General features: G+C 44.1%; 1 protein-coding gene and 1 long non-coding RNA gene across 2 annotated transcripts in view; both read left to right on the top strand.

Moving 5' to 3' along the window:
• The window catches only part of Nhlrc2 (NHL repeat containing 2), a 47,476-nt gene extending 31,653 nt beyond the window's left edge, over window positions 1–15,823 (top strand). Inside the window, exons 6-11 of the mRNA XM_052182927.1 lie at window positions 6,409–6,508; window positions 9,948–10,179; window positions 10,643–10,765; window positions 12,004–12,210; window positions 13,136–13,355; window positions 15,438–15,823. Coding sequence (XP_052038887.1) covers window positions 6,409–6,508; window positions 9,948–10,179; window positions 10,643–10,765; window positions 12,004–12,210; window positions 13,136–13,355; window positions 15,438–15,694 — 1,139 coding nt within the window. The 3' untranslated portion in view covers window positions 15,695–15,823. The remainder of the gene's footprint in view (window positions 1–6,408; window positions 6,509–9,947; window positions 10,180–10,642; window positions 10,766–12,003; window positions 12,211–13,135; window positions 13,356–15,437) is intronic.
• Window positions 15,824–17,557: 1,734 nt separating this feature from the next.
• LOC127685608 (uncharacterized) lies at window positions 17,558–19,512 on the top strand. The gene is made up of 2 exons (XR_007977894.1): window positions 17,558–18,222; window positions 18,782–19,512. It is a non-coding gene; the product is annotated as an uncharacterized LOC127685608 (long non-coding RNA).
• Window positions 19,513–24,617: the final 5,105 nt, after the last annotated feature.

The raw sequence follows: 24,617 nt of genomic DNA, 5'->3' as shown, positions 1-24,617 counted from the left end.
ACCTGTCCTAGTAGCTCACCTCTCCTGTCCTAGCATCTCACCTCTCCTGGGTCATGTTTCTCCTTTTGTTTGGAGTCAGGGTCTTTCTTGTGTAGCACACACTGGCCTAGAACTGACTGTGTGGCCCAGACTCTGTGACTTTCCTGCCTCAGCTTGCAGAGTGTTGGGAACACAAGTGTGAGCCCATACCCAGCGAAAGGAGCAACGTATCAGTTAAGATGTAATTTTTCAGCCGCCCCTGATGGTGCCTTAGATCAAGGTCAAAATGATTCAAACCGATCAAATTCTTCATTCATTTTAAATGAAGAACCAACAGATTTTGCTCTTGAATTGTATACAGCCCATGAGAAAGTCAGTCAAAGTCACAGTAGGGTTTCTAACCCAAGAAACAAAATGGGGAGCTGGCTGTTGATAGTGTACCATGATGGTGACTGGTGAGGAGGACATGCTCTCTGGGTAGGTGTGCACTTACTCTATGGTGTTTCCAGCACCATTACAGACATGCCCACCTCTCTGCAGGTGGTTATTCTGACTGAGAGCATTCCAAGAACACTGATCATTCCATAGTTTCTAACATGGAATCCTGTCACTGCTAATACCTGCAGATTCACTTATAATTTTATTTATTTATTTATTTATTTATTTATTTATTTATTTATTTATTTATTTATTTATTTATTTTGATTTTGACTTTGATTTTTTTCCACAAGATAGGACCTTCATATGGTGCTGTATAGAGGTAATGGTAGGTCTTATATTTCATTTTGCTGGCAGGAGCATGTTTATATTATTTCATCATTAAATACAATAGTTGCTATCAATTATCTTAAAAATGTTCTTTATCAAGTTAATAAACAGGTTATCTGTGGGCCTTAGTTTGCTCAGTTTTTATGATTAGAAATATTAAGAGGCCCTGAAAGGCTGCATTTTCATATGTAACTTGAGAGTTCTCAGCTCTGTTAGACTCCAAGCCCAACCCCATTGTAAATTATCTGAAAAATCAAAGTAAAATCCACAGATGTACAATCTAATTATACTTATAAGTCTTTAAAATATGAAAAATAAATAATTAGTGATAAGGATTCATTCTGGCATGCCCTTGATACTGTCCCTCTCATGTGCAAATCTGATGTTGGTGAGGTTCACTCCCTCCGGTGGTGGTTTTAGAGGATAATCTAAAGGTTTGCCATGCTGGGGAGGGAGGCGAGGACTGTGTGCTGCTCCACATCCCGAGCTTGGACTCGTCCCCTTGGTCATCTTTGAGGATGGACAGTCATAGCCTCACTTGGCAAGTGAGGAAGCTGGCCGGAAATGGCAGCCAGGATCCAGACCCTGAACTATTTGGCTCCTCCATCACGAAGTGATGCGTTGAATCCTTATGTCTCAAAGGCCATCGCCACACCAGGTGCTCAGTTTAATTCCATTGAGAGAGAATTAGGAGAGCTGGGTAGTAGGCGTCAGTCTGTACTTGTCTCCAGTTCTCTGTGTATTAGTCTAAACACGCTATGGATGAACATAGGCTTTAGCATACTGTTGAGTGGGAAACATTCCAGACATTGTAAAAGTGAGTCGGATCCATTTCCGTGCCTTTGTTTACTTTACTTACTGAAGCTTCTCTGTTACTCTATTACTCTGTTACTCTGTCCTTGATTAACAATACCACTAACATTTCATTGGATGCTGAAAAAGCATTTGACAAAATTCAGCATCCTTTCATGCTTAAAGTCTTGGAAAGAACAGGAATCCAAGGCCCATACCTAAACATAGTAAAAGCAATTTACAGCAAACCGGTAGCCAGCATCAAACTAAATGGAGAGAAACTTGAAGCAATCCCACTAAAATCAGGGACTAGACAGGGCTGCTCCCTTGCTCCTTATCTTTTCAGTATTGTACTTGAGGTACTAGCTCGGGCAATTAGACAACATAAGGAGGTCAAAGGGATACAAATTGGAAAGGAAGAAGTCAAACTATCATTTTTTGCAGATGATATGATAGTCTACCTAAGTGACCCAAAAAACTCCACCAGAGAACTCCTACAGCTGATAAACAACTTCAGCAAAGTGGCAGGTTATAAAATCAACTCAAGCAAATCAGTAGCCTTCCTATACGCAAAGGATAAGCAGGCTGAGAAAGAAATTAGGGAAATGACACCCTTCACAATAGCCACAAACAGTTTAAAGTACCTTGGGGTGACTCTTACCAAACATGTGAAAGATATGTATGACAAGAACTACAAGACTCTGAAAAAGGAAATGGAAGAAGACCTCAAAAAATGGAAGAACCTACCATGCTCATGGATCAGCAGGATTAATATACTTAAAATGGCCATTTTGCCAAAAGCAATATACAGATTCAACACAATACCCATCAAAATCCCAACTCAGTTCTTCATAGAGTTATAAAGAGCAATTCTCAAATTCATCTGGAATAACAAAAAACCCAGGATAGCTAAAACTATTCTCAGCAACAAAAGAATTTCTGGGGGAATCAGTATCCCTGACCTCAAGCAATACTACAGAGCAATAGTGTTAAAAACTGCATGGTATTGGTACAGTGACAGGCAGGTGGATCAATGGAACAGGATTGAAGATCCAGAAATGAACCCACACACCTATGGCCACTTGATCCTCGACATAGGGGCTGAAAACATCCATTGGAAAAAAGATAATCTTTTCAACAAATGGTGCTGGTTCAACTGGAGGTCAGCATGCAGAAGAATGTGAATTGATCCATCCTTGTCTCCTTGAACTAAGTTCAACTCCAAATGGATCAAGGACCTCCACATAAAGCCAGACACTCTGAAGCTAATAGAAAAGAAACTGGGGAAGACCCTTGAGGACATCGGTATAGGGGGAAAGTTTCTGAACAGATCACCAATAGTGTATGCTCTAAGATCAAGAATTGACAAATGGGACCTCATAAAATTACAAAGTTTCTGTATGGCAAAGGACACCATCAAAAGGACAGATCGGCAACCAACAAATTGGGAAATGATCTTCACCAACCCTACATCAGATAGAGGGCTAATATCCAATATATACAAAGAACTCAAGAAGTTAGACCCCAGAAAACCCAATAACCCTATTAAAAAATGGGGTACAGAGTTAAAGAATTTTCACCTGAAGAACTTCGGGTGGCGGAGAAGCATCTTAAAAAATGCTCAACTTCATTAGTCATTAGGGAAATGCAAATCAAAACAACCCTGAGATTTCATCTTACACCAGTCAGAATGGCTAAGATTAAAAACTCAGGAGACAACAGGTGTTGAGGATGTGGAGAAAGAGGAACACTCCTCCACTGCTGATGGGGTTGCAAATTGGTACAACCATTCTAGAAATCAGTCTGGCGGTTCCTCAGAAAACTGGGCACCTCACTTCCAGAGGATCCTGCTATACCACTCCTGGGCATATACCCAGAGGATTCCCCAGCATGTAATAAGGATACATGCTCCACTATGTTCATAGCAGCCCTATTTATAATAGCCAGAAGCTGGAAAGAACCCAGGTATCCCTCAACAGAAGAATGGATGCAAAAACAATGTGGTATATATACACAATGGACTACTATTCAGCCATTAGAAACAATGAACTCATGAAATTCTTAGGCAAATGAATCGAGTTGGAGAACATCATACTAAGTGAGGTAACCCAGTCTCAAAAGATCAGTCATGGTATGCACTCACTAAAAAGTGGATATTAACCTAGAAAACTGGAATACCCAATACATGCACACATCAAATGAGGTATAAGAAGAACGGAGGAGTGGCCCCTGGTTCTGGAAAGACTCAGTGTAGCAGTATAGGGCAAAACCAGAACAGGGAAGTGGGAAGGGGTGGGTGGGAGAACAGGGGGAGGGAAGGGGGCTTATGGGACTTTTGGGGAGTGGGGAGCCAGAAAAGGGGAAATCATTTGAAATGTAAATAAAAAATATATCGAATTAAAAAAAAACTTTAAAAAATAAAACAAACAAACAAAAACAATACCACTATCTAATCAGGAACTTAACTCATTCTCATGCTTTGATATGATCCTTGGAGGTTGTTTCTGTTGTCCTGGTATGTGCTAGGTCCTAGACAGCACCTTTATAGTCTTAGATTTGTGATGGCTTCGACACAAGTAAGCAGTTGTAAACAGAGTGCATTGTGAATGTCGTGTGTTGTAGTACAGTAGTAGTCAGTGCTTATTATCAAATTAACAAACGTGTGAGGGAGACTGTGTCCTACTCATTACCCTCGGTGCCGTCTGCTCCTGGCTGCTGAGTTTGTAGGTCTGTTACACTTGCCTAGTGCAGCAAGTATAAAGGTGAGGTCCAGATTCATGAAACAATGACCATGGCTGCCCTGGGAGTGTCGCTGCCTGTAAGCAGTTTTCATCTGAATGTCATGATATCTGAAATAATGGAATATTTTATTAGTTTAGATGATATAGTCATTTTAGCAATTCCAGAGAGTGTTAAAAATTAATTGTGCAAGCCCTTTGATCTCCTTTTAAAGTGATAAAGCAGAGACTGAGTCCCCAGAACGTGGACAGCAGAATCCCTGTTAGTACCACTTACCTCTGCAGGCATGGCTGTGTGAAGGAAGGAAGGTGTGGCTGTGTGAAGGAAGCACACCGAGATAGAACAGAGAGAGGGTCTGCACACCACGACTAAGGCCTTGTTGTCTCAGCCTGGCACAGGCCCAGAGTTCAGTCCTCCTTTGCTACTGCTTGACCTGGCGTGCTGGCTTCCCTCTGCTTGGCTACTCATCTGGAATTGGACTTGCTAACAGGACCTATCTCACGGCCTTTCCACAATCTGGAGTGGGTTTTGGAAAGCACTTGGAGTTATAGCATCCTTGATAACTGGAGAACCGTTATCATTGTAGGTTGTTTCTGTTGTTACTAAATTAAAAGACATTTAGAACTTATTACTAATTAGGGAAGAATACCTTTCTCATTGCAAAATACTTAAAGAAATTATAAAATAATTCTATAAGATAATGTTTTGCCAGCTACTTTAATTAAATTGTCTCAGTTATTTCAGAGTACCTCCTAATTAAATTAAATATGTTAACAGAATAAATCTGAGGAGTAGAGCTTTTTTCCCCTTATAAGTGTCACATTAATCAGTGTCTAAAAATAGAATGGTTAAATTAATGGTAATAAACATCATGTTATAATATACTGTACTCTTGGTTGGCTAAACTCCTTAAGGGGTTTTAAAACCAGGCCTGAAAGGTGACTCATTTCTAAAGGACGTGCCATGCAGCATGAGGATCTGAACTCAGTCTTAGGCAACCACATATAAAGCCCAGCCTCAGAGGCTGTACCTACAGTCCCAGTCCTGGGAGGCTGAGGCAGAGAATCCTTGGGCTTTCTAGTAGCCATCCAGCATAGCCAAATCCGTGAGCTCCAGGTACACTGAGAGCCTGTCTGGTAAGTACATAAAGCAGAACCTGACTAAAGAAGACACAGCACTGACCCCCCAGCCTACACACACACACACACACACACACACACACACACACACACCTACAGACACAATCCCATAAATATATTTAAATGACTGTTCTACTTTGTGTCTGAATATCTAATCCTATGCCTTTGGTAATAAAAAGACACATTCCTCTAGCTTCTTTTTATTGTTATTTTGTTTTAACATGGGGTCTCTACTTTGTAACCCAGGCTGCCCTGGAACTTGTTATTTAGTCTAACAGGCTTCCAACTTGGGCTTTTTCTGCCTCTGCCTCTGCCTCTGCCTCTGCCTCTGCCTCTGCCTCTGCCTCTGCCTCTGCCTCTGCCTCTGCCTCTGCCTCTGCCTCTGCCTCTGCCTCTGCCTCTGCCTCTGCCTCTGCCTCTGCCTCTGCCTCTGCCTCTGCCTCTGCCTCTGCCTCTGCCTCTAGGAGTGCACCACACTCCTCTGAAACCTGCCTCTTAGCCTCTGGGACCACAGGAGTGTGCTACCATACTGCTCCTAAAAGCATTGCTTCTTTCATGGAAATGCCAGTTTTCTTAGAGAATGTCAGCTCATTTTTTGTCACATAAAAAGTTTTTTAATCAGTGTTTAAAAACGTTGTTTCCAGGGATGCAGATTGACATACTGCTATTAAGAATGTGTAGATTTGGTTTAAGGAAATGGAAATGCTAATTGATTTAATTTTGTCATTACACATTGTAAACATGTATTGAATTATCACCCTGTGCTGAGTTTAATTAAAAACAATATGACAACTTTGGATTCTCACGAAGTTGTTGCAGGTGAGGAGACAAGTGTCTAGTAACAAACTCTTGCCTGAGGAATCATTTTCAAAAACAGCTGATTTATAAAAATTAGTGTCATCCATGGATTTAAAATCCCAAAAAGTATCATATTAACCATATATGTGTGTGTGTGTGTGTATAATACAACATGCTACTTATTTTCATAAAGGTTCAGAGGTCCAAAGAAATGACATCCTGTGGATAGCCATGGCAGGGACTCATCAGATATGGGCACTCCTCCTAGACTCTGGCACACTGCCAAAGAGAAGGTAAGTGGCTGTGTCCTGGGACAACCGTCTTCCTTGGAGTCCCCAGCTTCCCTGCCCAGGTCACCATGCTCACAGCACGTGCTGAACCAGTCAGGGTGTGCTCAGCCACATGACCCTGCAGAAGCGTGGAGCAGGCTTCTTGCTCTCTTGTGGATCCACTGGGAGCACTGTCTGCTCCCCAGGCCAAGGAAGCAGCTGCTGTCAGGAGCTCTGCCAGCCCTTCTGGCAGATAGAGAGGAGGAGGTGGTGAGTCACTAACTGGCTCTCAAAGCTGCTGCTCAGAAATGACATACGTCACTTCGACTTGCATTTCATCAGCCTTGGTTAAGCCTGTGGCTTCATCTCATTTCTAAGAGCCTGGGAGGAGCCATTCTTCTGAGTGCCTAGAGAGAGAACCAGAAATGTTAGGTGGAGCTTTAACCCTTCACAACATAGACATAGTACATGTGTCTGCAGTCAGTCCTTCGGTGCTTCAGAGCACTGCATGACAGAGTGGCTACCAATCCCAGCTCTCCTTACTGTGGAAGCACAGGAGAGTGAGTGAACTCCTTTTACCTCTGTCATTTCCATCATTGATTGTGTTTGTGTCACCTAAGGGACTGCTGTGTGAAGAGTTCGGATAGCATTGGCACCGGGCATGTGAGGATGGGGAGCAGTACTTCTTCACACAGTGTCTCCTAACTCGCCCTCCTCCCTCCGCCTCAGGCAGGGCTAGCTGCATTCCTCTCTGCTCCTCTCTTCTCTGTCTCTTGGTTCATGCCTGATTATAACTATTTCTTCCTACTAGACGACCTCTTAAAGAAAGGAGTCTGGTTCCATTTACTGTGTACTCTGCTTGGTGCTGTGTCTGGTAGAAAATAGTTCAGTAAAAGCCTGTGTGGAGAATAAGCCAATGGCCGAAAGCCTGTCCTGTGCCTGCAGAAGGCACTGAGCGAGGCCACTGGAGCTGCTCGCTGGCTTGCCCATTTGCTTTCTCACACACCCAGGACCACTTGTCCGGGTGGTACTGCCCAGAGTGGGCTGGGCCCTTTCATGTCAATCATCAGTGGCCACAAGTTTGTCCATAGGTCAATCTGATGGAGGGATTCTCTGTTAAAGTTCCCTCTTCCCAGTTGACTCCAGTTTGTGTCAAGTTGACAAAAACAAAAAACAAAACAAAACAAAAAACAAACAAACAAAAAAAAACTGACCAGGACACAATCACAGACCATAAAGACGTTAGATGTTGTCATAGAAAGTAGGTACAAGCTTACCTCTTTACAAGCTTTCACAGTTATCTTTTGTTTGTTTGTTTTTAGTTTTTTATGCAGCGTTTCTCTATGTAGCCCTGGCTGTCTTAGAACTCACTCTGTAGACTAGCCTCAAACTCAGATCCACCTGCGTCTACCTCCTGAGTGCTGGGATTAAAGATGTGCACTGTCACTGCCCAGCCCATTACACTTATCTTTATTTGTAGAAAGGGACAGCAGTGTAGCAAGTCCAAGATCTCAGGAGTCCAGTCACAGGTGTGGGGCATGGGTGTTGGGCACAGTTGTGTGGTGGTTTATGACAGTCATGCATCTGAAACAGCCATTCTCAATCTGTGGGTTGTCATCCTTTTGAGACCAAATGACCCTTTCATAGGGGTCATCTAAGCCCATCAGAAAACATAGATATTTACATGATTTACCTTACCAATAAATTATAGTTATAAAATAACAACAAAATTAAGTTTATAGTTTGGAGTCTCCACCACATGAAGAACTATATTAAAGGGTCCCCGCATCAGGGAGGTTGAGAAGCTCTGTTGATTAAATATACTTTTACTAGGCACTGTGTTGGCCAGTAGGAATGAAATTAGATGATCTCTATGTTAAAAATAAAGCGAAGACATGCCCATCCTCAGAAGAATCAAACGGCAAACAGTGAAAATAGAGAGCGCTTGTGTCAGCAGAATCTCTGCACTCCTTCGTGCTGAGCTCTTTATTAACCAAGGGATTTGACATGTCCTGGAGGACTTCTGTAGCAGAGGACTTCCAAGTGGAACCGATGTTAGTGGTGTCAGTAATATCAGGTCTTGCCACACCTTGAGTCCTTTTAAGAGATTTGGACATTCCAAATGTTGTTATAGAAAGTTTTAATCTAGGAGTGAGCTGCTTTGATGTGTTCTTGGAAGAACTCTTCCAGCACTCAGAGTGGAGCAAGATAAGATTCAGGAAGCCTCTAGCTGTCTTCCAGGCAAGAGGCAGTAATGATGTGAGCAGTCAGGTCCCCAGTTGTGCATGCACTATGATTACAACAGCAGCCACAAGTAGCAGCAGTTGGGATGTGCTGGCAGGGCTGCCTAAGTCTCCCTGTCAGGAGGCTTGTCCATATTTATAATAGAAAACAGTTGTTCAAGTTATATCGATCTGCATCTTAATTTTGTGGATGCAATACTACAAAGATAGTGTCTGATGTAGATTTGCAGGCAGTGCTGGCCCCTAATGTTGAGTGTCAGCTCACTGGTCCGCCTCTCTTCGTCACGAACTCTTCTCCAGCATGTTTAGACCTCTTCCCTTGCAGTGTAGGTTTTGTGCTTACTTCTCTGGCCAGGGACTTTGTGTGAGTCTTTGAAGAAGTAGCCATGCCGTACTCATCCTGTGTCCTTGCCTTTACCTTGCTTTAGACCACCACCGGTCCAGAGTGCTGGTCACACTGGACCTCTCTGGTGTGCCACTGGGAGATGGTGTACACACAACCCTCACTCCCTCTTTCTCACACTGCCTTGTCTTCCTTACAATCATTTTGACATAAATTTAGAATCAACGGGTCAACTTGTCTGTGTTACAAAAGGAATTAGTAGGGGTCCTTTTCAGCATCTTGAGACAGAGCTGTCTGCAGTTGCAGCTGCCTAAACTTGTTACAGTTTGTGCCACCATTCCCTGTGCTGCAGCACTTCAGGTAGATGTTTCCTAGTATATGTAAAGAATGGGTTTTGTATAATTGATCATTTAATGCAGTCATTACATCATTTTCTTAAAATGTTCATGCTGAGAGAGACCTGGCTTCCTTCAATCTTCGCTCTATTTTATAGAAGACACAGACATTTTAGATGACCAAAACTAGATAATCTCTTTATTAATAGTTCTCTTCTAGAACCTGTTAGTGTGTGGAAGTAAGAAGTTAAATGAGAATAAAATCATCTCATTATTATCTCATAATCTGACCATTATTGTTGTAATGTCAGGGATTTCTTACCTGGTATTAGAAAGTGATTTCAGTAGTTAGTATACTGAAGAGAAGAGAGGACATGCTATGTAGTGGCTCACCAGCAGAATGTCTGGACAGCACAGCAGTGGACAGGCAGGCAGTCCATCCCTGGGTCTGTGGATCTGTTTAGTGGCTGTCACTGTCAAAAGAGTTGGTTATTTATCCTCCTTTAGTAACTTGTGAAGCCACCTATGAACTTGTCTTTCAGTGACCTCAAAAAAGGAACCTGCCTTCGTTTTGCTGGAAGTGGAAATGAGGAGAACCGAAACAACGCCTATCCTCACAAGGCGGGCTTTGCCCAGCCATCAGGCCTCGCTCTTGCCTCAGAAGAGGCCTGGAGCTGCCTCTTTGTGGCCGACAGTGAGAGCAGCACCGTGAGGACTGTCTCACTGAGAGACGGGGCTGTGAAGCACCTCGTGGGCGGAGAGCGAGACCCCATGGTAAAGAGGCTGCTGTGTGCTGTGGGCACATCCCTGAGTGAGCCATCCATGGGGTTTAGGGAGTTCCTTCTTGGCCTGTCTCTGATAACTGTGGTCAAAGCAGAGAGAGCTTGGCTATAAAGAAACACAAGTAAAGCCCCCCTCTGAGAGAAGGCACCCACCTGACTCCACATATGCGGTCAGGGGACGGGAGAGCAATTGCACTGGGTTTGTGGCAGGGCATTGGGAGGAGCACTGCACTAGCAGATGTGAACCTGCTGTGAACGAGACAGCATGGCAGCAAGTAGGGTGCAGACTGAGCCTACTGTGCTCGCCAGTCTCCATCGCGTGCCAGCACTGCCATGGAAAGTCAGAGCTTCCCCAGCTTTAGAAACACCAGACTCTTAGTTCTCACATTACCTCCTAACAAAGCACTGAAAAATTTAATAACTGCTGTTTCTTTCTCTTTAAAAAACAATAAAAGAATTTATTTGCTTTTGGTGATGTTGATGGAGTAGGCATCAGTGCGAAGCTTCAGCACCCACTCGGGGTTGCATGGGATGAGACGAGGCATCTGCTCTATGTGGCAGACTCCTATAATCACAAGGTGAGTCTCAGCTGAAGACCCCTCCAACCAGTGCCACTCTAAAGGCAGAAAGCAGCTATCCCCACAATGCTGCAGCCCTCAGCACCACAGCCCTCAGCACCACAGCCCTCCGGCCACGGCTCTCAGCACAGCCCTCAGCGCCACAGCCCTCAGCACCACAGCCCTCAATGCTGCACAGCTTCTTCTGGGCTGTTCTTGCCATAGCCTTATGATATCTGAACTGAGGGAAATGTTAAGCTCATTCCAGGGGCTGGGACAGAAATGTATGAATTGTGACCCATCAAACGTGCTCAAGTAACGAAGGCAGGAAATAAGGAGACATGTTAGGGGGAAGTGAACCAGCTGTTGGAGTTTCTATCTGTTACTGTAATAAAACTGACTAAAAGCAGCTTGGGGGGCGGGGGAGGAGAGGATTTCCTTGTCTCTTACTTCCGGCATAAGTCCTTCATTGAGGGAAGTCAGGGCAGAAATTTGAAGGCAGACCTGCTTGCTGGCTTGCTTATAGCCCAGGACTAGCTAGCTTTCTTATGTCACCAGGACCATCTGCTACCCATTGGTGCTACCCACAGTGGGGCAGGCCTCTCCAAATTGTCTAACAAGATAACCCCTCACAGGCATGCCCACCGGCAGTCCGGCTGGGCAGTCCTATCTTTTCTATAGCTCCAGATTGTGTCAGGTTGAGAGTTGAAAGCTAACAAGGACTAGCAGATGAAGAGTTTGAGCTGTTGCAGTTGTAGTGACAACAAGCAAACATGTCGTCCATCTTCAGTACCATCGCCATGTCTGCCTGTCTCCACTCTTCCTGTAGAGTTCTGTGCACTGTGATGAGCAAACCATAAGTGTAATGTGCTTGAGGCATAACCAGCAGGCCTTACAACAACACAGGGAACCATCCTAGAAAGTGCTCTCAGGGGTCAGCGGACTGTGGAGATGTGTACCACAGGGGGGAAAGCTGCTTTCAGTTCCAGGAAAAACAAAACAAAACTGTAATTTACAACAAAACACAGATTTTATAATCTCACAGATTTTATAATCTGAATGAAATTTCTGATGAAATCTCTTTCCTTCAATGATGTAAATGAATTGAATACTGAGAATTTTAGGGAAATCTGGACCCAGTTACTGTTCTGAGACTTACGCACTGAGCACACTAATGGCATTGGGAGTCCTCTGGTTTCCCTGGCACTGCTGTAAACAGGAATGAGTGCAGGGGAAACGTTTGTTCTTTTTTTCTTTAGATTAAAGTTGTGAACCCAAAAACAAAAGAATGCACAGTGTTAGCGGGGACTGGAGATGCCAGTGATGCCAGCTCCAGTTTTTCGGAGTCCGCCTTCAATGAGCCTGGAGGCTTGTGCGTCGGTGAGAGTGGTCGGCTGTTGTACGTATCGGACACCAACAATCACCAGATTAAAGTGATGGATTTGGAAGCAAGAACAGTGTCTGTGGTAAGTTATCATGAAACACAGCTTAGAGGATGTGGGTCTGAGAACGATGCTGAGCCTTGATGCAGTCTTGTTTTGTCTCTCTGGTTTGTGCTCGACACATGGAGAAAGTGAGTCGGAAGTGGGTACCCCGTTGTGTTCTGAGATAACTAGACAGAAGGCTTGCTTTGAGGATCTCCTGTTAGTCTTAAAATATAAGTTCCATCTGTTTTGAGCATTTGAGGAAAATGCTGGAATTTGGAGAGAATTGGATGAACCTTTAATAAAAACTGAGACCTCGGGCCTGTTTTTAAATGTGTAGAGTCATGATACACATTGTGTCTGTGTGCCATGTAGACTGGTTTATTTGGTGATCCTTCACTGGTTGTCTACTGTCTGTTACCTGTGGTTAATCCAGTACCAACTTGTCTTTAAAAGTCCCAGCTTTCCAAACTGAAAATAAGATGCACTGCCGAAAACATAGCCAAGTTCAAGACCATTTCAAAGAGAAAGTCTGTGTTGCCCACCGCCTTCTAATGTATCTTAACTACCTGGGGGGAGGCAGGGGCCGGAACTGGCTTTTTTTTTCTAAGTAGTGTTTGCAAGGTAATTATTTTAAAATAAAATCCACAGATAGCATCAAAAATGTCATCTCTTGCATAGATTTCTCTTGGCAGTGAAAGTTATGACCCTGTGTCCTAATCACTGTCCTTAAATTCAAAGAGTTGCTTTAATTTCCTACTGTTTACAAACCATAGGACAGTTAGTTTAATTCTGAGTCCTCGGGTGTCTGACTGCTGAGGCAAGCCATTTGTCTGTACTTGGGGACGCAGTCTTTAGACTAACTGGCAGCTGATTTCACTGATAGAGAACTTCATTTTTCTGTCCAGATCTAAGGCTGAGCTCCCTCACTTTTGGTCCTTTAATAACTTGTCCTCTGGTCTTCCAGCTCCCGGTCTTCAAGTCTGACAGCGCTATGGTGGATGGCTCCTTCCCTAGAGAGAAGCAGAAGACAGTGCCCAAAGTGCCGAAGTCCGCCGCGCACGTCGGCCTCCCGCCTGTGACGGTGCACCCCGGCCAGGCCCTGCAGCTCAGGCTCCAGCTCCAGCTTCCGTCCGGAGCAAAGCTGACTGAAGGTGCGCCCAGCTGCTGGTTCCTGGAAGCCGACGGTATGTGCACAGCGTCAGACATCAGACACTGCTTGGGCTCAGTCTGATGGTTTCTCTTCACTGTATTTTACTCTGTGTTTGAGGGGAAGGGAGTGAAACATGTGAATCTAGCTCTAATCCACTTTGATTTGTTCACTGCTCCCTCTTCCCTCACCTTCCGGGGTTGTGGTCTGTCGAGCCCTGGCAGCTCTGAGCAGCATGGCCTCGGAGTGCTGCTTGCCTGCGAGTGCACCTCGTTCCAGCTTCTTCACTTGGTCTCCAAAAAGAGCCTCTGAAAGTTAAAGCCTCCTCTGTGATCCTAGCACTCAGGAGACTGAGCTAGAAGAACCACAAGTTTGAGGATAGCCTGAGCTACATAGTGATTTCCAGGCCATCTGTTACAGAGTGAAAGCCTAGAGCTGTTAGCCGTGAGAGCTGATGCGGCGCAGTGGGACGGAAGCAAGTCTGAAGTGAAGCGCTGGGGTCCAGAACTCTCAAAGCAGGACTTGGTGTCTCAGCTGAGCTTCCTCTGTCCTGCCTCCCACGCTCTTTCCCACGCTGTCACTCAATCTTCCGTTTCCTCGGTCCCTTCTCTCCCATACCCTCTCACACACTTCTTTTCTTCCTTTTTTTTTTTTTTCTGTATATTACCCCATTCCTGGCCTCAGACCTACCTACCTTCATACATTCTCAGGACAGAAGCTGCTGGTCTGCAGCTGTCAGCGTGATGTCTAGACCAGGGGGACTCTGCATGTGGACTGCTAATTACAGTTTAAACTGGTTCCAAAGATACTCCCTGAGCCTGTGCAAACCAGGCACTGACAAAATCCCTTTTTGGGCTCCAGGAGGAGCTATACATATGAAAGTCGCCCCTTAGTCAAAGACCACATCTTTAGTTTCTCTTTGTGTAAATACAGACCAGTATAATGTTGTTGTTTTAAATGAGATATTGGCAACCTTTTTTAATGCTGTATTCTTAACATCAACATTGAGTGCTGAGTCACTGCCCTGCAAAGCGCAGAGGACTTAAGGTGAAGGACTGGATACTTAGCTGATGTTCAGTATCTGTCCAAAATATTGGCTCTGCTCTTACTGGCCAGGGCAAACGAGCTTTAGGCGGGAGTCGTAGTAATTTAAAGATTCTAAAAGCATTGCAGAGCCCATGTCTACACTTAGGGATAGACCTCACTTTGGGGCTAGTTTTTTAGATACAGTTAAAGTGGTTAGAGCTTGTGACTGCTGTAAAGAGCCACTTCATAAGTCATACATGTGATATATATGACGAACATAAAGAAATAAAATAGTTGGTGAATAGCTGTTTATTGTTGTTTTGCCTGGATTTAGAAATCACTGCAGAGTTATGCAGACATTTGTATTCTCTAAAGTTCATTTTGTACTTTTGAGACCATATACCGGAAGATCATTTTCCCTTTGGTGAGAACTGGTCTACTGTCTCACAGGCCTTCTGCTTATTTATTCGCAATAGACCTTCCTCTGAGCTGGGTGTGTGACGCTCTAGAGAGCCACAGTCATGGTGCTCAGCTTCATCTCAGTAGCTCTCAGAGGGCAGGAGCTGCACTGATGAGACGCAGAGGTCAGCCTGGGACAGCTCACTGTGTCAGAGCAGAGTGTGCACTCCACTCACAGGCTCGCACCACACACTTGCTAGTTCAGAGGCCCTTTCCTGAGAAGTTTCTAGTTCCTACTTGTATTTTTTCCAAATATATGTGTGTATATTATACATGTGAGTGTGTCTACATGTATGAACACCCATGTATATATACATGGGCATGCATATGTTTGAGCATGCATGTGTTAATGCCATGTGTCTTCCTTGGTCTCTCTCCACCTGAAATACGGAGGAATGATGTCTCAGTAACCGGAGCTCACTGTTCCCAATACTTTGACATTTGTGGGGATGTCCTGTCCCAGCTCCCATGCTCTAGGATTACAGATGTGTGTCACATACACCCAGCATGTACATGAGTTCTAGGGATCTGAATTCTGTCCCCCACACGTGTGTGGCAAGCAGTTCGCCCATCGCCATGCCCCAACCTCTTGTATTTTTTTATAGTCTTAATAATATTCTCTCCTGTTTTCTAGGCAATGAATGGCTTCTTCAAGAACAGATCCCATCTGGAGACATAGAGAATATTTCCAATCAACCAGCAATTTCCCTACAGATTCCTACCGATTGCTTGTCACTGGAAGCTGTGGTCTCTGTCATCGTATTTCTTTACTACTGCAGTGCAGACAGCAGTGCATGTATGATGAAGGGAGTCGTGTTCAGGCAGCCTCTGCAGATAAGCAGCACCCAGCCAGCTTGCACAGCTCCTGTAGAGCTCACACATGCATTCTAGGAAGCCGTCCAGCAGCCCACACCACAGGCCCATTCATCCTACCCTCCAGCATTTAGGGAAAAAGCATTATAGAAACCCATTGCTCAGTTGTCACAACTGATGACAAAATAAAACTGTGCTCCTTATTAATATTTTAATTCTAAACAAATTTCTTCATTTTAGCTGTGTGCTAGCCAAGTCATTGACCATCATTTAACTACAGCACCGTAAACTTTGCTATTTGACACATGCTATATCAGAGAATATTATATTTGTAGTCAAAACTAATCATGCCAGATATTTTAAATAACCTTTTCTGTCTTTATCAGTAGCAATGATCCATTTCTTGTGTAAATTTCCAGTACCTTGAGATGGGCCTAGGCCAGCGCCTTTGTGTCAGGACAACTGCCATTTAGTATCTAAGGTCTGCTTAGAGCCAGAACAAAGGGATTCATTCAGTGAAAACTTAGAGAGCATATGAGTAGTTATTTATCTCCCGTGATTTTTCTCACTTGAGGTATTTTTAAAAGAGAGTTTTAATCTATTTTTATTATAAAATATTTGTTTTAACATTCCATTATTAATGCCTTATAACTTTATATAAAAAAGAAAAATATATAGAATTTCTAAGGGCATGCAGACCTACCTTTAACTATTTTTTAATGAGCATATTCCTAGTAGGCAATGCCTAGATCCCCAGAGACAAGCTGATTTGGGGGGGTTGGGTGGAGATGATGCTTTGTTGCTATGTGTGTTCGTTTATTATAATCGTTGAGTTTGATGTAAATGAGCATTATGTTATTTTGGAAATTTACATTTCAATTTTAAGAGTTAAGTAACAGAACTGTTGGGTTGGAGATTTTTGTTATTGTTTTGGTTCCCGTATTTAGAATTTAAATTATGATCATTAATTCTAATATTTTGAAAAATCACATGTAAACCTTCAATTTGCTATTATCAGGGTAAAATATTTTAATGCAATTGACGGGTATAGTTATTTACTTTCATTTAAAATAATAGGGCTGAAAACACAGTGATTTACTGACACTGTTTTGGTATTTATTTTCTTTAACTCCATAAGAAACAGCACTGGAAGGGATACTGGAGAGGTTTGATTTTTATTGTTACTTTAATTATCATAGATTATCATCATAACTGTTTAGGAGCTTTGTTTTTCTAGAACTGAGTCAGCATATATTTTACTAAGATTGCAAGATTTCAGAAGCATTATTTGAGCCCTGCCTATAAATTTAATAAGTATCAGTTAATGCTGCCTCCCTTCCTTCACAGAAGTACTAGACTTGAAGTGCAATCATTTAAGCATAGTCTATCTATTTATTGATTGATTTTTGAAGTAGTTTTTGATAGGTAACATTTGCTTGTTTTATTGTTCAGTTAGCTAAAAAAAAATTGGAAGTAAAAACTTCATGACTTCAATTAGTAACTTGCAAAAGCTATTTCTCAGGAGCGGTGTGAACATAAGGAGATCTTGTGTAGAGTTAGACGTGGTTACCTCTGGCACCTGTGCTTCTAACCAACCAAAGCAGAGGTTCTGCAGCTAGTTTGTAGCTGATGGATTGTGGTGCGGGCGCCTCAGAGGACTTCAGCCTGCTTGATGTGTTGGATTCCTCATTTCCAATTGGACAGGATGAGAATATTTTGGCTTTAGTCACTTCCTGTTTGAGGACATAAACAGTTTCAGTCTCTAAAACAGGGCATATACAATTTTACTTGTGTGGAGATTATTTTTCACTCTGAAAATACAAGCATGTATTCTGTAGTTTCATGTACCTTAAAAATCCCAAAATAATCTTTAGAATCCCTTGCTGTTTCCTTGCCTGGGTAGGATCTTACTTGAGTCTTTAGTGAATCCGAGGATGAGAATTTAGTGAATGAGAGGATCCGAGGATGCACAGCAGCTGCCCATCCCGGCCCCACCCCTCACCTCCCTGCACTGCCGCTCACACTAGAATGTTAGTGGTGATGGGCGTAGAAAATCCTCAGTGAGCAGAGCACATAGTTCCCTAGAACCAGGAGTGATGCAAGCATCTGACAGGACGAAAGCTTAGTTCTACGGCTCCTGGAGCTGCAGTGCCTTCCATTTCCTCTGAGAGCTTTGTAGTTGTTCTGTGACCTGTCTGCCTTGGGCTCATACCACTAAGATAAGTTATTTGGGCCTGGTTTTTGCAGTGTGGGAAATCTGGGGAACATAATGAAAATGTGTAACTAGTTTTTCCACACATGCAGAACGGACTGTTTTTATCTATCCATTGAAAAGTCTTCAGCTCAGCCTTTGCCTTTGGCATGGTGACATTTAAGAACAGTTACCAAAGATCAGAGTTGCTAACTCATTTGGAAGATGTTTCTTTGGCATGTGCAGAAGCCCTGGGTTAAATCCTCAGGGGAAAAAGGAAATCACGAAAAGCCATGTCTGTAGTGAGCAGTGACATAAAGCCACCTGCAGGGACCGTGTCACCCAAGCTCCTGCTTCTCACTGACGGTCTACCTCTGTATCTAATCTTCTCAGAGACACCAGAGTACTCTGAACTGTAAGTACTGACTAACAGCTTTTCTAAAGCCACTTCTGTTACCAAAGATGGCATCCATTTAGAGTCCTTTTCATTTACCAGTCTCTTTGAACCTGGAGTTGGTGAGGACAGGGATAATGATGGAGTTTTGCTGTTTAGCACGGTATGGTGGCAGGAGTGCGGACTCTAGTTGAGTCCCGCCCTGTAGAGCAGGGCTGCTGGGCCAAGCCTGGGCTTGCTGCCAGGCTTCAGGGAAATGTTCACATGGCATTTAGCACGGAGTAATTTATGAACTGCTACTTATCAGTTTAGTTACTAATAATGACAATAATTTATGGCCACAGACATGGACTTGACTTTTTTTTTACCGTTCCAGTTTCTAAAGCAAAATATTTCTCCACCATTTGACATGTTAGTAGTCCCAGTAGAATCTGGACTCAAGAAAAAGAACGCTTAATGGTAGAATGTATTACCATTTCATAAACACTATTGTTTATAAAGAAGCACCTCTCTACTGTATTGAAAAGTATTTAAAAGGACCTTCTGGAACTTTAATGAATACGTTTTTTTTTTTTCATAGAGGATCCAGATACATCTGGAGACATACCACACTCTTAACAACTTGTACAAGAATCTTCAGATTAAAACCTGTCTACCCTGGGGTGGTGCTCTCACCCTGGGGTGGTGCTCTCACCCTGGGGTGGTGCTCTCACCCTGGGGTGGTACTCTCTGCAATCTTCAAAGGACTTGAGGATAATATTACAGACTAGTAGATGTATATGTTCCAAAAAAGGACGCTGCTATGGCATGTTGGTAGCCTGTCTGGAGGTCGGGAAGCTCCTGGGATAGTGTCCAGGGCCTAGAACAGGACCTAGTACTCAGCGGTGCTGGGTGTCCTCACTGACTCAGGTGTGGCTGTGACCAGCAGAGCGTGACTGCGGCTCTCCTACAAAGTGGAGAGTGGGAGCCTCCCCCGACCTTCAGACAAGGGCACACAGATGCTTCCACTCACTGAGCGCTTGCCGTCCGCTCGGCTTCCCCCATGCTGTGTGAGCCGACTACAAGCAACCCTCATGGCAGCCTGGCATGGAGGATGGCCCTGCCTCCCTGAGGCCAGGGCTTCAGGAACACACTGAGGACGTGGCAGAGCCTAGACAGCTGTCTGCCCCACTGCCTGCTCTGTCGTCTCTCAGACTTGCAAGTTCACACAGTTCATACCTTTATGTGGTAACTTACCAATCCAGAGGATTCCAGGAGCCCTGGGAACGATTGTTTGAAATTCGTCTAAATTCATTAAAGCCATTTAACTTATATGACTTCTCACAGATTCTTATCAGCTGGGCCTTGGAATAGTTTATATAATCATTGGTTCCCAGAGGATTTTCTGTGTCCTTAATTTCAGTAACTACCCACAGTTTTTCTTGGCAGGAGTATGTGTAGACTTCTCAGTTAGTTCAACAGGACTGTCCCAGCATCCCGTCATAAAGAACATGGCTGGTGCAGGCCTTGAAGTCTGCCCATATCTGACATTGTTGTGTTGTGAACCAAAGTGAGGTGTAGAGGAATAAAGTCCTCTGCCTTCCTGCAGCCTTAATGGTCTGGTGTGAGGCGTCCTAGTGACTCAGTTGTTGTTCCTGAAATCGGTGTGGCAGCATGAGACAATGCCCTACGTATGCCAGTGGTGGTTTTTAGGAGTACCCCAGTGCAGCGTCTGTCCGTTAAGAAGAAGCGTGGTCGTGAAGCAGTACTGGGGTTCACTGAGGAGTGCACTGCATGGGTCAGAAATGCCATCTGATAGAGTGACAGCAGTCACATACCTTGAGGCAGACCTCAGTGCTAATCACCAAGATTGCTTTTTCCACCTGGGTTTCAGAGCTGACATGAAGAATGGGCACTCACCCGAGTCACTGTTTACCCTGGCTCAATCAAGTTGGTTTTTCTCCAGTTTCTTTGCAATAAGGTAATAGACAGAATGGATGGTCATAAAAGTTCCAGGCTTGGTAATCAAGCCATGTGGCATTCTGTGGCTAATCAACCTTGTCTCCTGCCTGTGCTGACTTGTGTAGGCTGGCGCCTCAACTCTCGGGTGGCCACTCAGCACACAGGCTGGGCCGGAATAGGACACAACTCCGCCTGCAGGCTTCACTAGGATAGCCTCCGCCACAGCATGGTGCTTTGGTTTAATCATTGTCAGGTGAGAGTTGAAAAGCTAGAGCCCCAGATGCTTGTGGAATGTGCAGCTAGGCATAGTTACTCATTGTCTGGTGTGTCCTTTCCTCCCCTTGCACGTCACTCCTGTGTGCCTGTGGACACTGCTCTCGACAGCCAGGACACTTCCGCCTGCATCCACCTCAGCTGTGGGTTAGAAATGAACACTGAACCTGCATGAGCTGGTGTCACATCTGGCTCAGAAGAGGGCCAAGCAGTATTGCTGTTTCAGAGTGAGGTGTAGGGCTGCACGTGTGGCGCTCGTGGGGTGCCTGGTGTCCGCTTTCCACATGGTAAAGCAAGGGAGGTGGAGAGCCACCCTCTGAGGTACGGACAGTTCAAAGAGAAAATAGGTTGAGATAAATAGAATCAAACAATTAGTAAATTATACCAATGGGGGTGAGAATACCTAAGTTCCTAGCATAGCCATTAGGGTATCTTCTCTTTTAAAGACTATCTCTAATCTTAGTTTAACCAGAAACATAATTGATGACACAGAGATGGGACATATTGTCGGTGCCTGCCTATGATGTCATCATTGCAAGTTGCCTGCAAAAACTAAGCCAGAGCCCAAACTCTCCCTGTGACCTCTGCCCTCAGAAACAGCTGTAGTTCCTGTAGAGCCTTTGCTGAGGAGCTGGGGTTCCCAGGGACTTAGATGGGGAACATATTGCAATGATTATTTTTCTAAAATTCTTAGTAATTTCTCAGTTTTCTACAGCAGAGAACAGGACCCTGTGTGACTTCCGATTGTACAGACTTCCTCACTATATATGGGCTGATGGCATAGCTTTAGGTCTCTATAGGAGACACCATTACTGTCATTACTTAACACCTTAGGGAATCAAGACCTCCGTCTGTCTGTCATTCCTTCAAGGTATGCTTCGTGGGTGATCACGTTAGACACTCTTCCCATCTTGTGTGGGTAAATGTTGTCACTTAATATGTGAGCCTAGAGGTACTCTGCTAGAACGTCATCTAGAGGTGATGACGTCATGCCTACGCAGCACAGTGGAACATCTAGTATACAGGTTCAGATGCTGGTATTTCTAGACATGGCTTAGTCCTGAAAGAATTTCCTTTCTATGCATTTTTAAGTGTTTGTAGATGGATTAATATATTTTTGTGCAATGTATTTTACACTTATTTCTAGACCACACTCTTCAGTGGCCTCTTCAAGTGTATTATTGGGTGGATAAGAGCTTGCCGGCTTCACTCACAAGAGGAGCGTGGAGCCGAGGGTCTGGGAAGCGCGAGCATCTTTCTACTGTACTTGGAAAGCTAAAGCTCTTCCAAAGCTTTGTACTTTTTTTTCCCATGAAACAGATTAAATATTTTTCTCTCCAAAGTTGTGTTTCTGTCCTGAATATGCTCTGTGTTTTAGGTATATAACTGCTTTTACTTGGAAACCTGTAAGCTGGGGCCAGAGAGATGGCATAGTGCATAAAGCTTGGAGTTTGGGTCTCTGCACCACATAACAACTGAGCTTGTGTGGATGGCTGGGAATTAGGATCCTTTCTTAGAGTCCTTAGTCTCATTAATCCGGGGATTTAAGGATGGATTCAAACAGAATCATAAGGACAATTTTATTAGAGTCTAAGGAGAAACCTCAGGGCGGGTAGGCTGTGAACCTCAGTAGCTATGTGGAGGAAGAGGAAGGACAAAAGGAAAAGCCACTGACGCTCACATGGAAGGCACGCAGGTGGAGGGGAGGAGCTTTAGAGAAAGCAAGGAAGCCCAAGATGTTCCCTAGAACAGAAGAAAAGGAAAAACTGCTCCTGAACAATTCAAAACAGCACACAGACGCAAGCTTTTGACCATTGTGTGGCTGTGGCTCGTGAGCTGCTGCAGTAGGGGCAGGGATTCTGGGAAGGAAACCGTGTAGCATCTCGGTACAGACCTACTGGTGCCATCCTTCTCTTTAGCATGGCTCTAGGTAAGCCACCTTCCGGGGCCTGGGAGTCAGTGATTGAACCAGCCCACCTGGAATGTTAGGTCTCTACCCAGGTCCAAGAGTGATTCTCTTAAGTAGGAAAATGTTCTAAAGTATGTATGTATGCATGTATGTATTTATTAAATATGTAAGAGTACACTGTAGCTGTCTTCAGACACACCAGAAGAGGGCATCAGACCCAGTTACAGATGGTTGAGAACCACCATGTGATTACTAGGAATTGAACTCAGGACCTCAGGAAGAACAGTCAGTGTTCTTATCCTCTGAGCCATCTCTCCAGCCACATGATTTTTTCTTCTACTCTTAATATGGTGACCTGCCTATAATCCCTGAGGAAGAGCTAGGGGATCCACTGGGCAAGCAGCTAGCTAGAGTAGCTGAGTTGGGGTCCTCCGGGTTCAGGGAGCGACCCTGCCTCAGTAAGTAAGGCGGAGAGCAATTACGGAAGACACCTGGAACCTTACAGATCTATTGCTGTCAAGAGACATCCTAACCATAGCAACTCTGAAGACATTTACCTGGGGCTGGCTTCCAGGTTCAGAGCTTCGGTCTGTTATCACGGCAGGAAGCATGGCAGCGGCCAGGCCAACTTGGTGCTGGAGAAGGAGCTGAGGGTTCTACATCCGGATTTACAGGCGGCAGGAGGAGAGAGACTGAGTCTGGCTTGGATATTTGAAACCTCAAATCCCACCCCCCCAGTGACACACTTTCTTCAACAAGTCTGTATGTCCTAACCCTCAAGCAGTGCCACTCCCTGATAACTAAGCATTCAAATTCATCAGCCTATGGGGACATTGTTGTTCAAACCACCACATCTGACATCCATCTTTGCCCTTACCCACAGGCACAGATGTATGTGCCTCCACATACACATGCAGAAGAAGAAGAAACTTTATGATGTGATTTATTTGAATCTTGGAGAGTATAGAAAAGACAATACTAAATTTAAAAAAAATAAATGTTTGAAGATATATTTGTTCTTATTTTATGTACAAAAGTGTGCCTACATGAGCATGCATATTATGTACCCAATGCCAACAAAAAGCCAGTAGAAGATTCCTGATCCCCTGGAACTGTAGTTCAAGGTGTATGTTGCCATGTAGTTGCTACGAGCCAAACCCCTGTCCTGCAGAAAAACGCATACTCTTAACCACTGAGCCATCTCTCCAGCCACTGTAAGCACTAAGCATGTAGTTAATAAGTCATTCAGTTTTAATTGCAGGTTTTTATACACTGAACTGGGAAACAGGAATGTAGTCACAAAATGATACTGGGAAACTTGGCATGTGGGAGAGCTCTACCTAAATGATGTATAAGAATTTGACAGGAATTAATGATTAAAAAAAAAAAAAACCCTCCCAAAAGGGCAGAAGATTAAGAATACTATTAGGGTGGAGAATCCTGAAGATTACGTAGACCCAGGTCAGTGACTGGGAAGACTGGGAAGACTGCTGGGTATGACCATATACAAACTGTAAGCATCTGTACAGCAGAAGCAAATGTGGAGGAAAGCCAGGTACTAGCCATTTTCTGCTGTGCTGGTAAACAGCTTGACCAAAGGCAGCCAGCATATGGAAGGGTCTGTTTGGGATTATGGGTCCAAAGGAATGAAAGTCCATTGAAGCTAGGAGGCATTCATAGTAGCCAGAGCTGGGAGCTCACACACTCATTTGCAAACCCAAGGCAGAAAAGCAAACAGGAAGCAAAGTAAGACTGTCAGCACTCAAAGTCCCCTGGCAGTGACATACTTCTCCAGCAAGCTTCCACCTCCCAAAAGTTGTACAATCTGTTCAAACGGCACCACCAGCTGGAGACCAAGTGCTCTAGTATCCGAGCCTATGGGGGGCATGCTCATTCCAGCCACCATATCAGCAAAACGGAAAATCAAAACAGAGAGATGTAGGACTAATATCGTATAAAATGTGGAACTTATAAATAAAAATATACCAGTTGAAAAGTTACCAGGAGACATCAGCATACAACAGCTAGAGATTTGCAGAAATGACCCCTCTGGAATCAAGATGTGCACATCCACTTGGCTGCTTAGAAACCTATTTATAACAAAAAGGCTCATTACTTTAGCCATGTACCCAGGCATGGCAACTGCATCTAAACACTGAGTGTCCATTTCCACCCAAATCTGAGGGAAAGTGAATACAGAGGTCATGCATCCAGAGGTTCTGTCAATTACACCAAGTCATCAGTAGATCCTCAAGTTCTCCAACCCTGTCCTGTCAACAGTGAAGTCTTGGCC

The sequence above is a fragment of the Apodemus sylvaticus genome, chromosome 1, assembly GCF_947179515.1.
Source record: "Apodemus sylvaticus chromosome 1, mApoSyl1.1, whole genome shotgun sequence".
NCBI lineage: Eukaryota > Metazoa > Chordata > Mammalia > Rodentia > Muridae > Apodemus > Apodemus sylvaticus.
The sequence above is the reverse complement of the archived record's forward strand: the minus strand, read 5'-3'. Positions and strand labels throughout refer to the sequence as shown.